Source organism: Panthera uncia (assembly GCF_023721935.1).
Source record: "Panthera uncia isolate 11264 chromosome B3 unlocalized genomic scaffold, Puncia_PCG_1.0 HiC_scaffold_2, whole genome shotgun sequence".
Classification (NCBI taxonomy): Eukaryota; Metazoa; Chordata; class Mammalia; order Carnivora; family Felidae; genus Panthera; species Panthera uncia.
Window position 1 is genome coordinate 3238596 of NW_026057583.1, and position 19639 is coordinate 3258234.

The window sequence follows — 19639 nt, forward strand, 5'->3', positions numbered from 1 at the left end:
CAGAGAGATGTATAGAAAAATTAAAATATTTGGAATCATTTATTTATAGTTTTAGTTTTGTAAGGTTTTCCTTTATACATTGAAGCTATGCGATTAAATGCATACAGATTTAGGATTCTTATTTCTTAATTTTGGATTGACCTTGTATCATTTAAAAAAATTTTTTAATATTTATTATTTATTTTTGAGAGAAAGAGACCGAGCACAAGTGGGGGAGGGGCAGGGAGAGAGGGAGACACAGAATCCAAAGCAGACTCCAGGCTCTGAGCTGTCAGCACAGAGCCCGACACGGGGCTCGAACTCATGGACTGCGAGATCATGACCTGAGCCGAAGTTGGACGTTTAACCGACTGAGCCACCCAGGCGCCCCTACTTTTTATTATGTTTTAATGTCCTTCTTTATTCTAGTAATAATGTTTTTTGTCTGAAAGTATATTTTATATGTTAGTATGAGTTTCTCAGTTTTTTTGTTGTAGATGTTAGTGTTTGATATAGTCCATTTCTTTATTTTCTTATTGTGTCATTATATTTAATGTGCATCTCTTATTGGCAGAAAATAGTATAGTTTAGTATTTTACGATCTTGGCTGATGCTTTTTATTTTTTACTTGAAATATTTAGTCCATATACATTTAAAGTAATTACTGACATTTTTGGGTTAAATCTGTTTTTTTATTTGTCCCGTTTATTCTTGTTTCTTCATTTCTCCTTTTTTAAACTTTCTTTTGAATTAATCATTTTTATTATTCCATTTTATTCTCTAGTATCTCGCCTGTTATATATTTATGATTATTTAAAAGCAACCCTAGAGATTACAACATGCATTTTTTATGTGGTGGAGTCTTTCTTAAATTAGTACCTTAAGACTTCCAAGCAATAAAAGACCCAATAACAATTTATCTCTACCTCTTTAGTGGTGGCTTTTGTGTCATTGTTTTCATGTTTTAAAATTTTAGATATATTTAAAACCTCACAAGATAATTGTTTTAAGTTTTCAGTATTCACATCGATTCATCTCTCTGGTTCTCTTCATTTCTTGCCTTATTTCCTTGTTTCCATCAGGGATATTTTTCTTTTATTTGAAGAACTCCCTTGAGTGCTTCTTTTGGTGTGTGTCTGGGTCCGCCAGTGAGAAATTCTCTCACTTTTGTCTGAATATTTTTATTTATTATTATTTTGTTAAGGTTTTTTTAAATGTTTATTTTTGAGAGAGAAAGAGACAGAGTGTGAGCAGAAAGGGGCAGAGAGGGAGACACAGAATCCGAAGCAGGCTCCAGGCTTCGAGCTGTCAGCACACAGCCCGATGCGGGGCTCGAACTCACAAACCATAAGATCGTGACCTGAGGCGTAGTCGGACGCCCAACTGACTGAGCCACCCAGGCACCCTCTTGTCTGAATGTTTTTAAAATTTTGCCTTCATTTATGAAGGGTATATTCACCGAGAATGGCATTTTCAGTTGGCAGATGATTTCCATCAACATGAAAAGATGTGATTTCATTGTCTTGTGGCCGCGCTGTGTGACCATTGTCAGCTCACAATCTTTTTGTTGCTTTTTTGGTGCATTTTTTTTTTTTTATTAAGTTTTCCTGTCTTTGGTCTTTGGTAAAAGACTTATTCGGGGTATGTTTTTCTTCATATTTATCCTGCCTGAGAGTCATAGAAGAGCTTTAATTTGGAGCTTGATGTCTTTTGACAACATATATTGAGTAATTCTTGGCCATCTTCTCTTCAAATATTGCCTCTTCTCAATTATTCTGTCCTCTCATTCTGGAAATCAAAAATACACATATGTTAGGTGTTTCCACTGTGTGTTCTATGTTTATAATATTTTTTTTTGGTGTTTTTAATCGTCTTTCTTTTTATGTTTCAATTTAGATACTTTCCAGTGGTTTATCTTCCAGTGCACACGTGCTCTCTTTGTCAGCATCTAATTGTTATTAAAGTTTGCTGTGGAACTCTGAATTTCAGTTATTGAATTCTTCAACTACAGTTTTCGTTTGTTCTCTTGAAATGTTTTGCAGTGGTATTTTACATTGTCATCTATTTTTACACTTAGTTTAAGGGGCATCTGGCTGGCTCAGTTGGTAGAGCGTGTGATGCTTGATCTTGGGGTTGTGGGCTCAAGCCCCATGTTGGGCGCAGAGGTTACATCAAAAAAACATAAAGAAAATTTAGTTTCAGATTTTGTTGTTGTTGTTGAGTCACCTGGTATAATACCAGATGGGTTTCTTAAATTATTATTTTAATGGCAGATACCTGTGTGCAAAGACTTGGCAGCAATTTAGGTGATGTCTCCCCCCCCGAGAGGATTTAGTTTTATTCTGACAAATAACAAGGGGAAAGGCAGTCCTGAACTCCAGTTTTGTCTCTTGATCACTGTGATTCTGCAGAAATCTCTGCTTAGATGTTTAGCCTTCTAGCAGCCTCCTCGCACTGGTATCTTAGCATCCTGCCTCGCATGTGTGCAGCCTAGGAATTGTCAGAAACCTCTAAAGGAAGTTGCATGTAAACTGTCGTGTTCACTTCTTTATGGTCCTGGAATTTTGGCCTCTTAATGTCTTGGTTTCCTTGGTTACAGTGCACTCCAGTTTTCCTCTCCCCAGCCTAGGGAGACTTCTGCAAGTTCTAGGCTGGTGCTTTCTGCTCAGCTTGTGTGTTCTGTGTTGTAAGGCAGAAATTTTTCCAGAAGGAAAAAGCAGCCGTAAATGTCTGACTCTTCCCAGTGCATTTTTCTTCATCAGATCCTGACTGCCTTGTTTGCTCTCTGAAACCTTCAGAGATTAAAAAAAGAATTAATTTTGAAATAATTTAGACTCAGAAAAGTTACAAAACCAGCACAGAGAGCTGGCGTATACCCTTTTCTCATCTTCCCCTGATATTAAACTTACAAATGACAGTTCGTCATTGAGTAATGCCATATTTTCCAAGCTGATAAAAGCAGATCATGACTGCTAATTGTTTGAAAGAAAAAATAAAGGGAGCTAGAGGACAGGGTGACATTTTGGTGCAGGGCTTCTCAAAGTAGATTTCTCAGAAATCTTCTCTGAGATTTTTCCTTGTAAGAGACATCTCCCGTGACCAAACGAAGGTGGAGAATGCTACCTCTTATATGCCCCTCCCCTCCATGGAAATCCATGATGCCATTTTCATTTTCAAGTCTGTGAAAAATGTTTTGGTACAGAAATCTGCCAGTTCTGTTTATCCCAGCATTTCCAAACGAACATGACCAAGGAGTTCTTCTTTTGCTGTGTGCAGCCAGTGTTTTGTGGCCCACAAACTAGAAAGTACTGTCCTGGAGAAGTTTCTAATTTATCCTGAGGTATAAATTTGCTTTTTTACATTTTCTCCTAGGTTCTGGCTTTCTTGCTGTTCAATTTCTTGCTTCATTAAAGGGAAGAAGATGGAGAAGCCAAGGTTTCTTTGAAAACAGACATTTGCACAAGAGGGCGGCCAAGGCTGTGTTGACATTTACCAGTAAAACCCCAGCGCATCTAGCTGAAAAACCAAATGCAAAAGCTTTGTGCTTCCCAAATACACTTCTTTTACATCAGTGCTGTTGCGGTCTCCGAAAACGCCTTTTGTTTTCCGATCATCGATGAAATTGGAGGCTACCCAGAAGTAGAGGGCCAGTGAGGGTTCTCTCTGTGGCACGGAGGCACCGTGAGACAGGCCTCGTTTCCGGCATGATCTTTTTCACTGGGGCAAGACTACACGGGCCACACTGACCTGGCCACACGACTGTATTTTACATTTGCAGCTTCTATCTGGTGAGCCCGGGTCAGACGCGACGTTTGCGATGGGGACGCTGAATAGGTGAGGGCCGTTGGTGTTTGAAGTTGAAGAAGGTAGTTGGGAGAGTTTCGGAGTCGAATTTTGACACTCTTCCCTAGTCTGCCTAGTCTGCCCCTTCGTGTGGGCATCCCTTGTGATCCCCACATGGAATCTCCCCGTCCGCCCTCTGGTGCCTCTCCAGTGCCCTTCTCCCGTGGGCCACTGGCATGATCTTCCCGGATGAAAGGCGGACCTGTTTGTACCACTCACCTGCTTGAGCGTCTCCACGGCCTGCGTGATTGTGCGTTCACGTTCTCCTGGGGTCAGTCTTTCGTATCAGTTACCTTGTTGATTGCTGTTTCCCGAATGCCCTCAGGTCTTGTGTCTGAGCTTATGCTGTTCTCTCTGCCAGAAATGCCACTCCTTCTCTGGTCTCCTGGGGTGCACACCATATATCCTTCTAGGCTCTGTTCTTGGCACCTTCTCGTCCATGTGACTTGCCTCCTCTGTCTGAGTTCTAATAGCAAATTCCGCATCTGTGTTCAAGGAGGGTACTTCTCTCGTTGTGTTCTGGCCATCGGCTTCTGCTTCGCAGTGGCCCGTGAGCTCTGGCCTGGAGAGTGATCTTCGTATCTCTACCGGATGGATGTAGTCCGTGGACTTTCAGATATTTGTTGAATGGGATTGAATGGCATCATGTCAGTTTGAGATGTTAAGCTGAAGTGGGTTTTTTGTTTTAATGAATTTAAAGTGATACGCTGATTTCTAAGTACTGCCTTTGCTGTCTTCCCACACAGGTTTTGATGGATACAGTTTTCATTGTTAAATTAAAAGGTTTTTGAAATTTCTTCTAGGGCTTCCTCTTTTTTTTTTTTTTAATGTTTATATTTGAGACAGACAGAGAGAGAGAGCACAAGCAGGGGAGGGGCAGAGAGAGAGAGGGAGACACAGAATCCGAAGTGAGTTCCAGGCTCTGAGCTGTCAGCACAAAGCCTGATGTGGGGCTCGAACCCATAACTGTGAGATCATGACCTGAGCCGAAGTCGGACACTCAACGTACTGAGCCAGCCGGGTACCCCCGATCTGTCAGTTTTCTGGTAGAGTGGTGGTGAGATCTATGATTGTGGACTTCACTGTTTTCTCTCAGTTTCTATATTACTAGTTTTTTGAAGCTGTGCTGTTGGGTGCATCATTATTATAACAGAATTTTGGTGGAATGTCCCTTCTATTGTTAGATCAATTCTCTATGCCTACTGATGTTTTGCCTTAAAGTCTTTTTTGTCTGATGCTATTGTTATCAGCTTTTTTTTAAATCAGTATTTCCCTAGTAGGTGTAATTTATCTCCTTATTTCCAGTTTTATTTTAGGTGTCTCTCTTAGAAGCTACATGTAGTTGGACTTAAAAAATCTACTCTGGGGGCCCCCGGGGGTGCCCGGCTGGCTCAGTCAGAAAAGCATGTGACCCTTGATCTTGGGGTTGTGAGTTTGAGCACCACATTGGCTGTAGAGATTACTAAAAAAAAAACAAAAAGAAAAAGAAAATTAAAAAAAAAATCCACTCTGTCAATTCATCCTTTAACATTTTCAATTTCATCATTTACGTAGATAATAATTACCGATGTATGTGGACTTATTACTGTCTTATATTGTGGTTTCCATTTGTCATCCCTTTCGTTCTTCTCCCCCCACCCCCGCTTTGCCAACCTTTTTTTTTTTTTCTTGTTTTGTTTTATTTTGTTTGCCTGGATTGGAAAAACTCGATTTTCCACCAGTGTGCTAGTGTGCGTGCTGTGTTGTAACATGCCTAGCATACATAACATATACGTGTATTATTGTTTTATACTTTTAGTCGTCACCATTAATTATGTAACGCACACAATTCTTCTCTATTATTTCAGCAATGTTCAAGTTTGTCCATTTCCCACCTTCGCCTGAACACGGAAGAAACACTCTAGTGCTCAGAGTATCCACTCAACACCCTCCTTCCCATCTTGTTATTACTTAAGGTTGTAATTTTACCCTTTTATAAACTCATATATTTGTTTTTATACATTTGTTTTAAGTAACAGTTCAGGGAGACCCAAAATTCTGGATTTTTTAACATTTCTTCTAAACACCTTTGAAACTGATCTCTGGTATCTGCTGTTGCTGAAGAGAAATCTGCTGTTAATTTTCTTGTGGTTTTATTCTCCCATGGGAGTTTTAGAATTTTTTATTCTTGAAATCTCAACATGTGAATTAATACCTTGCTTAGCACTTGAATGTACTTCCAGACTGTGGGCTCATACCTTCCCTCAGTTGTACACAAGAACCCCCCCCCCAAAAAAACCCCAAAAAACAGAGCTATTAGCTCTTAAAATACTGAGTCCCCTATATTCTGTCCTTTTTTTCTGGAGTGCCTGTCAGTTATAGCTCATCCTCTAAACTGTTTAACTGATATTTCATATTAAAAAAAAAAAAAAACCCTCTTGGGGCGCCTGGGTGGCGCAGTCGGTTAAGCGTCCGACTTCAGCCAGGTCACGATCTCGCGGTCCGTGAGTTCGAGCCCCGCGTCAGGCTCTGGGCTGATGGCTCGGAGCCTGGAGCCTGTTTCCGATTCTGTGTCTCCCTCTCTCTCTGCCCCTCCCCCGTTCATGCTCTGTCTCTCTCTGTCCCAAAAATAAATAAAAAACGTTGAAAAAAAAAATAAATAAAAAAAAAAACCCTTTTTTTCCTTTAAATATTTTTGTTCTTTCAGGATATTCCTTAGTAATATTTTCTAGTTTACTGGTTCTTTCTCCAATTGTGCCCAGTCTGGAGTTGATTCCAATTATTGGGATTTTTCATCTTCATCTTTGTGTGTGTTTTATTTCCAAGGTTTCTAAATTTTAATAGCAATTAAAAAAATTTCCCTTTTCTGTAATTATTTGCCTTTTATTCATAGAGGTTATTCCTTCATTTATCATATTGATAATATCCTAAGCATACATATAAAGTTTCTGTCCTATTGTTTCAGAAAGTTATTTTCACCAGAAGTGAATTCATGTTGCAGTCTCTGATTTTGTTGGCTTTCTTATTTGGTCTTGTATTTAGTCATGTGCCTTGGAATTTAGATTTCTGGGATTCATTTTTATTGGGGAGGATGTTTTTTCTCTTTAAAAAAAATTTTAAAATTGTTTACTTATTTGAAAAAAAATTTTTTTTAATGTTTATTTATTTTTGAGACAGAGGGAGACAGAGCATGAGCAGGGGAGGGGCAGAGAGAGAGAGGGAGACACAGAATCCGAAGCAGGCTCCAGGCTCTGAGCCGTCAGCCCAGAGCCCGACGCGGGGCTCGAACTCACAAACTGCAAGATCATGACCTGAGCTGAAGTCGGACGCTTAACTAACTGACTGAGCCACCCAGGCGCCCCACTGTTTACTTATTTTTGAGAGAGAAAGAGAGACAGACACACACACCATATGAGCGGGGGAGGGGCAGAGAGAGAGGGAGACAGAATCCGAAGCAGGCTCCAGGCTCTGCACCATCAGCACAGAACCCAACACAGGACTCGAACTCACGAACCGCGAGATCAACCTGAGCTGAAGCTGGATGCTTAACTGACTGAGATACCTAGGCGCCACTTCCAAAGGGGTATTTTAAAACAGGGATCTTACACATGGGCTTCTTCAGAGGGTTTCAGTAGCCCTTAGAAATTACAGGCAACTGAATCAATTTTTTGCTATGTAACCAACCACCTTAAACCATAGCGACTTACAATGAAAAGCCACTGATTCACGATTTTGTGGGTTGGTGCTTTGGGCGGGGCTCACTGGGCTGCAGGGCTCACTGAGCCCAGCTGCTTACGCATCTGTTGGTGGTGAGCTGCCGGGTGAGCTCAAGGCCTGGTGCTCTGAGATGAGTCACCTTGGAGGGTCATCTCTGCTCAGAGTGGGCATTCACCCTCCGGCGTGGTAGCTCAGGCTAATTCACGTGGGGATGGTTACAGTGGACCTCAGAGGGTAAAGTGTCTACACAGATACTTTGTAGCTATGAAGTATTTATAAGACCTGAACTCAGTACTCTCACAGTGTTGCTTGCATTCTGTTCTATTGATCAAAGCTAGTCCCTGGGGAGAAAAATAGACTGCGTGTGCTAGTGGGAGGAGCAGCGGCAAGGCATTGTGGCCATTTTTGCAATTTACCATGCAACAAAATGAGTGTCCCCCCGCCCCGGGTGTGGTTGTATAATTTTCATTAGATTCTCAGAATATCACCTCCAAAATTAAGAACTAATATTTTAAATTATTTCACATCCTATTTTGGCTCAGGTTGTGATCTCACGGTTTGTGAGTTTGAGTTCGAGCCCCGTGTAGGGCTCTGTGCCGACGGCTCGGAGATTCTGTGTCTCCCTCTCTCTCTGCCCCTCCCCTACTCACACTCAGTCTCTCTCTCTCTTCTCTCTCAAAAAATAAACATTAAAAAAATTAAAAAAAGAAGTGATTTCACTATTTTTTAATGTTTATTTATTTTTGAGAGAGAGACAGCGTGCGAGCAGGGGAGGGGTAGAGAGAGAAGGAGACACAGGATCTGAAGCAGGCCCCAGGCTCCCAGCTATGGGCACAGAGCCCGATGTGGGGCTCGAGCTCACGAACCGTGAGATCATGACCTGAGCCGAAGTCGGACGCTCAACCGACTGAGCCACCCAGGCGCCCCAAAATGATCTCACTATTGAACAAAAAGATATTTGGGGGACCTAACTGATGGATACTTCCATGTAAAGACCTTTGTGTAAAGCAGTGGGATTACCAGTTGTTCCTGTTGAAGCTTATACCTTGTACCGAGGCCTTAGGACAGTCCTCTCTGACTTCTAGACAGAGCCTGAAAAACCAGAACTATTGTCTAGTGTTTCAGCCAGCTTCTGCCGAGTAACAAAGCATTCCAGTGTTTAGTGTCAGACCACCACCATTTATTCGACTCATGTTTCCACGGGTGAGCGGATTAGGCCGGGGGCTTTCTCATGTGCCTGCAGTCCCTTGCAGGCCAACCAGGGGCTCTGGTCCTGGAGAGTGACTGGTTGTCCTGATGGGGGGTGTTTGGGCCACGTATCTCTCACCACCCAGCAAATCAGCCCAGGCCTGAATTCACTTGGGGGCAGCAGGGTTTCAAGAGAATGACTGAAAGCATGCAGAGTCTGCTAAGGCCTGGGCTTCTGTCCGTGGTTCAAAACAAGCATCAAGTCCGGCCCGGAATCGCTCGAGGGTAGACAGACTCCAGCTCTGGCCAGGAGGAACTACAGAGATCTAGCGACGAAGAGATAAAGAATCGTGGCCACTAGTGATCTCCCCGTCTCCTCTCAATTCTCTCTCACCTCACATTTAAGTTAGATTCTCTACACCTGGATTCCTCCTATTGCCTAGTAATTCTGTGTTTGCCATAGTTGTGGAAATAGTAGCAGAAAGTCACTTACATTTAAAAGAACCTGCAATTTTTTTTTATTAATTGATGCTAACCGCCCCCCTTTACCACTGTTTTTTATGTTCATATAAGTATTTTATTTTATTTATTTATTTTTTAATGTTTATTTTATTTTTGAGAGCGAGAGCGTGAGTGGGGTAGGGCAGAGAGAGAGAGAGAGAGAGAGAGAGAGAGAGAAAGAGAGAGACAGAATCTGAAGCAGGCTCCAGGCTCTGAGCTGTCAGCACAGAGCCCGATGTGGGGCTCGAACCCACGAACCGTGAGATCATGACCTGAGCCGAAGTCGGATGCTTAACCGACGGAGCCACCCAGGCGTCCCACACGTAAATACTTTAAACATGTAAACAAATTATGTTGATGCGATTTTCTAAAGAAAACGATGTACTTTCCCCTTCCAGTCCTCTTCCGTGTTCCCTGATGCAACCCACTCTGCAGCCAGAGCTGCTTTGCTGAAGGTTTCTCTACACCGTGTTTGATAAGGGATCTTGAGGGACTTCTCAGCCAGACCTGTTAGCTTGGCATTTGAGAATTTGTGTGATCTGGCCTCTCTCCCTTTCAGTTTTTATTTCCCCCCATTCTCCCTCGATCGCTATTCATTATAGTTAAGGCAAGTTTCTTGCTGTTCCTTGGACGCGTTTGCCCTGCACAGTGACTCCTAAGCGTCCAGAGACCTTTTGTGGTTGTCAGTGTGTGGGTGCCTGTGCGCTACTGACATTTAGTGGGTGGAGGCCAGGGATGATGTTCAACATCCTACAGGGCACAGGACAGCCTCCCACAACAGAGGATTATCTAGTCTAAATATCAGAGTGGCAAGGTGGCAAAACCCCATCCTACACGTTGCTGTCTCCATGGGGTTTTCTAAGATGTCTCATGCTGTAAGCAAGGCTCCTTCGGTGTTGCCTGTGGAAATGTCCCTTATCCTTAAATGGGCAGCTCAAACGCCAAGCCTTGTAGGAAACAGGTCCTGGGTGGGTCCTGGGTGTCTCCCTGCCTCCCCTCCACTGCAGGCTCTCAGAATCATGTCTCTGAACCACTGAAATGTCTATTACTTGGTATGTTGACGATCATTTGTATCCAGCACTATTTTGCTCGTATTTTTCCTCCCTTATATTGTAATCGAGTGTGTGTTTATTAACTCTTCTGCCGTGCTCTGGGTTCCCGGATGATAAGGATCTTATTTATCTGTGTTTCTGCTGGAGCACCTTCCATGTGCTTTACATACAGTAGTTGCATAATTAATACCTGTTGCGCAGGTGAAAAATGTGTGTCTTCCCATGTCCTTTGATAGGGTTACTTCTTCCAACGATTTTCTTAAAGGACTTGGTAAAAAAAAAATGCAATGAGATGAATGGGGATTTTTTGTTGTTGGTGGTGGTGGTTTTGCTGGTAATAATTTGAGTCAGAAATTGTGGTAACAAATTATCATACAACACAATTACTTTGTTTATTTCTGCAGCTATTTAGCGAAAAAATAAGTGGCGTTGAAGGAACGAAACTAGATGACGAATTTCTTGACATGGAGAGGGTAAGAGAGCACGTTAATGTCAACTGTATTACAAACTTGATTTTCACTGTGATATGCGATGTACTGATACTGTAAAGGATATTAGAGCGGCAGCCAGGGATGTAAAGACCCGCTAAGGTGGCGATGGGATATGGGTAGTTGGTGCCCTCTAGTGGAAAAACGTCAGGATGCTCAAAAGACGGTCAATTTTGGCAAACCATTATTGCAAGGAAAAGACCGTAGTAATTGTGATGATTTTGATGATCTATCCTAGAAAATCAAAATGTATTTCTGGGACGAGACCATTCAAATACATAAAGATTGATACACCCATGTGATGTACCAGATTCTGACTCTGTTCCCATGTGTTGTAGTAGCTGGATAACAAATGACATTGATCTGGGTTCTGAGAACTGGCAGCGTGAACTTGGATAAGCTTTTTTCCTCTTTTCTGACCAGTGACACAGGTGGATAATGTGTGCCCTGCTTGCCTTACATGGATTTGGGGATAATTATGCCAAAAAATTAATGTATATGAAAGCACCTAGGAAATATGATGAGCTTGTCACAGAAATGATTGTAACAGTCTCCAAAGGAAGACTGTAGAATCTGTTGTCCTTTAACCTGTTTCCTGGTCAGCTGTGTGGAATAGCTCGGGGGGAGGTAGAACTGGGACCGCTGATAGTTCAGCTTCCTCAGTTTCCTTCCCCTTCGTCTTGGGCCCTTTAACCATAGCCTTGTTTTAATAATTAGACTCCCCAGATGAGAGAGGGCAGAGAGAAAGCAGAACATCTACCTTCAAGTGTAACATCGAGGATACAGGAGATTGAAGGTTGTAGAGCTATCAGCAGGTACAGAAGAAGTCTAACCCCAGGCTGTGGCTTGGGAGGTTCCTTTCTTCCGGATACCTGGCCCTGGCCAGACTGTCTTCCAGGAAGCTCCTTACTTTCTGGATGAGCACTGCTAAGTTTCTAGAAGTGTTAGCACCTTGAGAGGAAAAAGCACGTTTTGTTTTGCTTTTGAAAAACATAATTTTTAAAAACTGAAAAACATGGAAATAGTTTAACATCGTTGGCCTACCTGAAATGACTTTTAAAAATCCCTTGGTATGTAAAGATATTATAGGTAACTTTATTACTTAGAAAATGATTCAGTTTAAATATTGAGTTTATAAACACATTTTAGCAATTTCAGTTTCAGTTGATGGACTGAGATCTCTCTTGTTTACTTCCTTTCCCTCCTAAAGCCCCAATGAATGACAGAAGAAATATAAAAGTAATATCTATTTATTTCCTTACAGCAGTGAAAAGCAGGGAAATATCTAACACGTGACCAGAAGGTTTAAGGACTTTCTGGAAGAGATGAGTTGGATGGTATCAGATCCACCTAAAACATGACATGGAAATGACAAAGGAATGGAGAGATTTCTTGACAAATCCTAAGCACACAGAAGTAGAGGACGAATAGTAATGTCAAAGTAAAATTTGATGCAAAAAACACTAAGTAGAAAAGGTTATAAAAAAGTTATTAAAAAGATGCAGTCATGCAGTCTATCAGGAAATTGTAATGGTTATGAATCATTATGCACCATATAACATGGCATCTAAATACGTAAGGTAAAAGTTGTCCAAAATACATGGAAAATTGACAAAGTCCAGAGTAGAAGATTTCGCACACCTCTCATAAAATAACAGAATAAGTGACAATAGTAGATTGGCTCATAGATGATTAGTATAAAATATGATTAATAACTTTGTTTATAAATAGATACAGACCTCAAGTTGAGAATCTATATTCTTTTTAAGTCCATTTAGAACAATTAAAATAGTCAATCATACATTAGGCTCCAGAAAAACTAAAAAACATTACAAGGAAGGTATACTTTCCCAATTCTGGATGTTTGGAAATTGAAAAACATGTGATTATTCTTAGTTGAAAGAGGAAATGACAAGTAAAATCAAAGTTCATTTGGTCATGAGAGACCAAATTCTGTATGTTAGAACCTGCGGTATATGGCTACATCTTACGTACATTAAATAGAAAATATGTTTGAAGGAAATGAATAAATCATTTAAGCCAGGAAGCTAGGAAAATAACAGCAAATGAAATCACTCTAGGTGGAAGGACAGAATTGTAGAGATCAATAAAATAGGAAACAATAACGACAAAACCAGCCACTGTTTTGTTTTCAAAAAGCCACCTCTACCAAGTGTGACTAAGGAGCACAAACACATTACATAAGGAGTAAGAAGGAGATAATGACAGCTATGGATTCTTTTAAAAAAAATTTAAAAATAAACCAGCATTGCTAGCAGCCCTCTAGCTGAGGCTGAGGTCCGGGATAGTCCGTGGCAGAGGATTTGGGGCACCAACATTTGAAGGAAATTCCAGATTTAATCAGCCAACAGAGATGCCTTCACACCAGGTAGACACCACAAAAATAATTTTTACCTCTGTACTCCCACCTGTTTGTCACGATGGTTTGCAGAAGCCATCACGTGGCATTTTGTCAGCTTGAACGACCCCCCCCACCCGACATTCTCAGTTATTCTGGGAGGGAAGTTTCTATTCATTCATTCATTCATTCATTCACTCATTCATTCATTCGTTTTTTAAACCACATGGATTATTTTTCCAGTGTTCATCTTGATTGCCCATGTTTGTCAAAGTGGTTAGTGGGTGTCCTCTTTATTTTCTCAAGCGTTTGTTTGCAGTTTTGATCGCTGGGCTGTCCTAGAAGCTGTTCCAGGATGGGCACGTCAGGCTGTTAGTTTTTGGTCATTTGTTCCTTGGCTTTTTTTTTTTTGCCCCCAAAGAGAGAAGGATCTGAAGTAGAAAGTACCCCTGCCCCAGATCTCACTGTCACCCTTTAGAGATAGCTCCTGGCTTCCTGGTACCTTTTCATGTCTGAAGAGGGTTGGATACGTTGAAAGGAACACTTAATTACTGTCGAATGTCTATAACTGTGGAAAGTTATAAATCTAAAACCTAGTTTTTCTTAAGCTTAAGCTGGACTTACGAATCTTATTTATAAATTTAGTAACTTCAACATAAAAATCATTTTCAGTTAATCTTTGTGTTAGTTTCCATTAAGTCATAGGCTTAACAGGTTAAATCCTTAAACATTTATCTCCAGTTACATAATTAAGCAAATTCCCTTAGACATTGCAAATTAGAATCACAAATGCAATGCATGGAACTCGCCCCAACGTCACATCAGATTTAGAAAAGCGTTTTCCAGAGCACTTAAATTTCTCGAGACTGTAATAGTACAAACGTTTGGGTGATCATATTCTCTTAAACATTTCAAAAATCTTCATAAGCAATCGAACAAACTGAAGAGAGTTCAGAGCTTGCAAAACTCGCTACAAGGCCCAGTGCACGTACACACAGCTGGTGTGTGTGCATCAGTGATACAGGTGTGATTCATTTCTTCATCATTTACGTGCTGTCTTTTTAAACCTTCCTGGGGCCCCAAATTTAGGCGCTCGGCTAATGGGAACAAATCCAATTTCAGGCTGGTTGAGCTCACTTGGTTGGAAGCTTCTGACCCTGACCAGATCATAGATTTTTGAATTACAAAAATGAATTTCTTGTATCATAAATCACTCTACAACTTGCTTTCTTTCCTTGACAGTGTGCTGTGGGCATCTTCCCAGTAGATATGGAGCTTCCCTTTTTTTTTTTTTTATCTTGTGATTCAAGAGAATTCCTTTATTTGGATGTCTCACAGTTTACCCAGCCAGTCTCTTATCGCTTATAATTCAAGTTGGTTTCAGTTTTTAATAGACATAGAATGGCCTGACATCCTTTTACGTCATTGCAATTGGCTGGTGTGTTTCCAGACGCTAGGTCCCTGGAGGTCTGCCCATTAATAGGTTCTTGTCCCTTGATCCATTTTGCACTCCCAGTGTGTGTGAAAGCGCCCATCCCTCCATACCTGTATGACACCTAATATTGGGTCAGATTAATAAAAAAATATTTTTTTTGTCAATCTGTTGAGTGGAAAGTATCTCCTTTTTGATTTACAGTCTTTCTAGATATTTTGTCAACTGTTGGAACTTGTATTTTTTCCCGTTTGTTTTCTTGCCAGTTTATATTCTTGTCCTTTCCAATTGGGTTGTTTTATGTGCTGCTTTTTTTCTTAAATGGGAGTTTTGAGTATCATGGATGCTAAGCATGGGTCCTTCATACAGTTTCCTTTCTGTTTCATTTTGCCACTTTTGTCAAATTTGGTGTTATTACATCTATTCACTGTTCAGTCTTTAATTTTATAGGGTCAGAATTTTGGGTTTTGTGTTGTGCCTAGAAGATTCTTCCCACCCCTGTATTTCGGAATATTCTTCTGTGTAATTTAGTGCCTTTGTAGACTGTTTTTAGGTCTGTATTTGTGATCCAGTCTGTAGTAGGAGGCGTGAACCTAAGTTTAATATTAATTTGCCAAATTGTAACCAAAAAAGAAAAAATTAAAAGGAACATAAGATTTGAATTAATTTTACGTGTGATTTGGGGGAGGACTTACATCTTTGCACAGTTAAACTTTCCCGTGTAGGAACATGGCTCTTCAGATAGATGTACATTTTCTCCTTATATTTATTCCTTATTGTTGTGTATTTTTATGTTGCTCTTATGAATGGGATCTCCTTTTCCTTTATATTTTCTTTCAGGCTGTTGATGGTATGAAATGAAGCTATTGAACTTTATGCCTGTTGAACTTTATTGTATATTCTCACATTCGGTGTCGGGCTAACCAGTAGCCAGTGTCCAGAAATGGTTTTGTGGGGGGAAAGACTCAGTCTCAACATAGAAAACCTTTGATATTAACATCTGCCCACAGGACACTTGGGTGTTTATTGTGAGTGGTAGTGTTAGGGAGAATGATTCTTTCGTTGTTGATTTAGTGCCGTAGTTTCTAATGTGAATTGCTATTAGGGAGTCCTTACAAGCAAAGGCACTCAAGTACACCCAGCAAAGAAGGAAAGTTGGGCTGAGACATGCCTGGTGTTGGCTGGAGAGGCCTTCAGGTATGTCCAGTAATCGAGTGGAGCATAGTAACTCCTCTGAGTTTTGTAAATAATACATGACTGCTCATTGTATGTTAAAAAGAAAATGAAATGAATGTTCTCCAACATCATGGGGAGGAAGAGCTGTCCCAAAATCATAGTGAGAAAAATACTGCTTCTCCCCCAAAATGTTGAAACTCATTTGGATTAAAATCTGTTAATAGTATTATACATATCAAATTAACGCATATTACCTCTGTTTTCCTGTGAATTCGTTGTTTGTCATTTACCAACATTTTTATGTTTGTGTGTGTGTGTTGTTGTTTTTTTTTTAAAGAAAATAGATGTTACCAATAAAGCTGTTGCAGAAATTCTTTCGAAAGCCACAGAGTATCTTCAGCCAAATCCAGGTAAAGTTAGAAAATGTCTCGACATAGTCTATTGTTCATTCACTGTCATAGACTAACAACCCATGTTTGCTTGGCATATGGCTGATGTAACTTAGAAACAGTGTTTTCTGTGTCCAAATAATGAATTTCAGTTTTTTAAAGTCAAGCCGCCAGCGACCGAAGGTAGTTTCAGGGAGTCCTAGCTGATGAGAAACAGAGCAGATAATCCCGTGGTCTATGGTGACATCCTGTGGATAGAGACTTGGTCTTAGCAGCAAGGCGCTGCTCAATAAAGACACATTTTAGGATATGCCTCAGAGACCCACTGAATGTTTGGTATGTTTTCTTATTCAGGCCTCTCCTCTTTTAGAAAAAAATTCTGTCATCCTGCTCTAAAGGTATAATTGAAATTGTAATTTCACTTTGTAGCTCAGATGCTAAAGAAATGAGGCAGGAAAAGCATCATGAAAAGGTCCCTTGTTGCATCAGCTTCTCGACAGAAGGTTCTTAATTCCGTGGTTGTGAAGCAGCATCCCTTGATGGGTTTTTCCTGGGTTGTAAATGACAGAAACCAACAGGGGGCAGGGCACCCAAGCCTTGAATTCTGCAAATTTCCCAAACTGCCTTCCTTTTTAGGAACGTATTATTTGCAGGGAGTCGCTGTGACTCCCTTGGGCGTTAGGACTCCCCTACAGACCCAACCACCTGAAAATCTAGACAGGAACAATTTCAAAACATAAATTTTATAAAAACTGCGTCCAGGGAGGTTGGCGGGTATAGGATTCTTTGGAACTGTGTAGAGGTTTGTAATTTCAAGGGCCGCACTCCTGCCTCTCTTCTCTGGCCTCCTCAGTGACTGAGATGAGCTATGTAAGTTCCTTTTCCCGATAAATCAGCACAGATTTAGCGAGGGCTTCCTCTTGGCAGAGGGGCTTTCCCGGTTCCTGGGACCCAGATCCCATCGTCAAAGAGCTGACGTTGGAATGGGGTAGGAGCGGGGTTGGCCAGCAAGGACAGAGGCCTCTGGCTGTTGCCAGTTTAGTGGATGTCAGCCACATGCCTGCCACCTCCCAGTCCCCACCCTGGCAGTGGGAAGGAAGAGCCACGCGTGCGTGTGGCTATTGGAGCACAGGGACCAGAAAGAAAACTGCTTTGAAGCTGAGGCAGGCAAGATTCAAACAGGCTGGCACCAGAAGTGTCTGAAGCCTTGCTCCTCAAAGTGTGGTCCGCGAACTAGCAGCCTCAGCCTCACCCGAGAGACTGGGAAACGCAGAGCCTTGAGCTCATCCCAAACAGACTGAACCAGACTTGGCGTTTTAACAGGATCCTCGGGTGATTTGTATGCACCTTAAGAGCTTGAGAGGCACTGGCCTAGAACACATGAAAACAAGTGTGATTATTAAAGTAAAAGAAAATGAAAGCGTACCTCTTTACTTCCTGGAGTTATCACAGACGCCACAAGCTGGTATGTGATTCGCTCTCTAGCCCGGGGAATAAAAGCCCAGGTTCTTAGCTTGGTATTCAGTTCATAGTCATATTTTCCCATAGATCTCTCCTGATTCATCCTGGTTTGGTTTTGTTTTGTTTTGGGGGGGGGCACAAGTGAGTGAGGGGCAGAGAGAGGAAGAGAGAGAGAAGCGAGGTTCACTTAAAGCAGGCTCGGGCTTCCCTGATGTGGGACTTGGACTCATGAAACGTGAGGTCATGACCTGAGCCGAAGTCAGATGCTTAACGACTGAGCCCCCCCCCCCCCCCAGGCGCCCCCCCGATTCATCCTGTTTTAATTTCAGCTTAGGTCAGACTGGCCTCCTCTTTATCTGTTGGTTCTGTACCATAAACATCCCACCTTCTATACCGTTGACGTGATATCTGCACTTTGTAGGCACATCTTGCTATCTGTATTCAGCATATTGTTATGGTCACACCACGCTTTATTTGCCCGGTGCATCTCCTATATTCTGTCCCGCAGCGACTAGCTCTGTGCTCCTGTAGGGCAGCCGCTGTCCTGGGTCCCTCTGGAGCCGGAGGGGTTAGCACTGTGTGCCACACAGAGCCGGGATCAGTAAGCACTGATGGCCTGAGTCGGGGAAGAGAAGTTGAGAAGCAGTGGCCGCCCGTCCTTTCCCTCGGGGCAGGGGACCCGACCTGCACCGAGGAGCATCAACACAGACTCCTGTTCACTCAGCAGGAGTTCGTCTCCTCCCGTTGGCTCAGCTTCCTCAACAGGAGTGCGCCAAAGCCCTTCATCAGGATATTGAATATAATCACTCCGAATAAATTGTTGGGACCGGGAGGGTGACAGGGGCCTTTTGGTGGTTTGAAACATCCACCTCGGCGATGCCGTCCTTGGTGTTCCGTTGGTCCCCGGGTAGGATCGCCTCCCCGGTACTGGCATCTGGCTCTGGGCGTGCGTGTTGCAGGCCCTGCTCTGTGTGTCCCTGTGCCGCGGGGACACTTCTGATGTGCGGAGTCAATGACGTGTGCGTCGTTTCCATTTTCCCTTGCTTAGCAACCCCCTCTTCCCCCCGCCGCCCGGCCACTTGGAAAAAGAATCGGGAAAATCACGTGAGACGTGAAATAGGTCACACAGTCCCTTTCACATGCTCCAGGTGTCCCACGTCTTGCCCACCGGGGTGACCTCAGTTTTGCCGTCATTTGTTAAATGCCATGTACCTGTCGCTCCGCCTTGTCATTTTAAAGAATTACAAATGACAATGTTTTTAAGCATACAGAGCTAAGCTAGGGATGCTGAACACTGTGTCGAAGATCCGAGGACAGGTGAAAACCACCGGGTACCCGCAGACGGAAGGCTTGCTGGGCGACTGTATGCTAAAGTACGGGAGGGAGCTCGGGGAAGGCTCCACCTTCGGTGAGTGTTTGCAGATCGCCTGGAGCGCTTTGTATGAGTGTGTGTGTGTGTGTGTGTGTGTGTGTGTGTGTGTGAATGAAGGGGGAGGGAAGGGCAGAGGGAAGGGGGGGAGGGACAAAGAGAGGAGTGGGGAGGCTCCACCTTGGGTGACTGTTCGAAGATTGCCTGGGAGCACTTTGTGTGTTGGGGGGGAGGGGGAGAGGCAAAGGGGGGAGGCCGCACCTTCGTGACTGTTCACAGATCACCTGGGAGCACTTTGTCCGGGGTGGGGGGGGGCAGAGAAGGGGGAAGGGCAGAGAGAGGAGAGAGAGAAAGGGAAACCCAAGCAGGCTCTGTGTTGACAGCAGAGAGCCCGATGTGGGGCTTGAACCCACGAAGCATGAGATCATGATCCAAGCTGAAATCAAGAGTCGGACACTCAACTGACTGAGCCACCCAAGCACCCCACAGTACCTTCATGTTAACAAGCTTTATTATTATTATATCACCCAAGTAATACACGTTTGTTGCAGAAGGCTTAGAAAATATAAGCTAGTGAAATACAAGAAAGGAAGTGCTGACATCACCCACAGTCACGTATCTGGTGATGGACCTTTTGTGTATTCTCATCCCTAGTCACATACACCTTCACAGCCCTTTGTGTATTCTCATCCCTAGTCACGTACAC

At 42.5% G+C, this 19639-nt stretch overlaps 1 protein-coding gene across 9 annotated transcripts in view; it reads left to right on the forward strand.

The window, feature by feature from the left end:
• The window catches only part of SH3GL3 (SH3 domain containing GRB2 like 3, endophilin A3), a 116867-nt gene that overhangs the window by 57123 nt on the left and 40105 nt on the right, over positions 1 to 19639 (forward strand). For 6 of the 9 annotated variants that reach the window (XM_049614325.1, XM_049614330.1, XM_049614331.1 and 3 more), the window contains 3 exons: positions 10664 to 10732; positions 16052 to 16124; positions 18829 to 18972. In XM_049614325.1, the coding sequence (XP_049470282.1) occupies positions 10664 to 10732; positions 16052 to 16124; positions 18829 to 18972 (286 nt within the window). Of the gene's footprint in view, positions 1 to 3708; positions 3814 to 10663; positions 10733 to 16051; positions 16125 to 18828; positions 18973 to 19639 lie in introns of those variants that run through there. The other 3 variants (XM_049614328.1, XM_049614329.1, XM_049614332.1) reach the window with 3 other exon arrangements.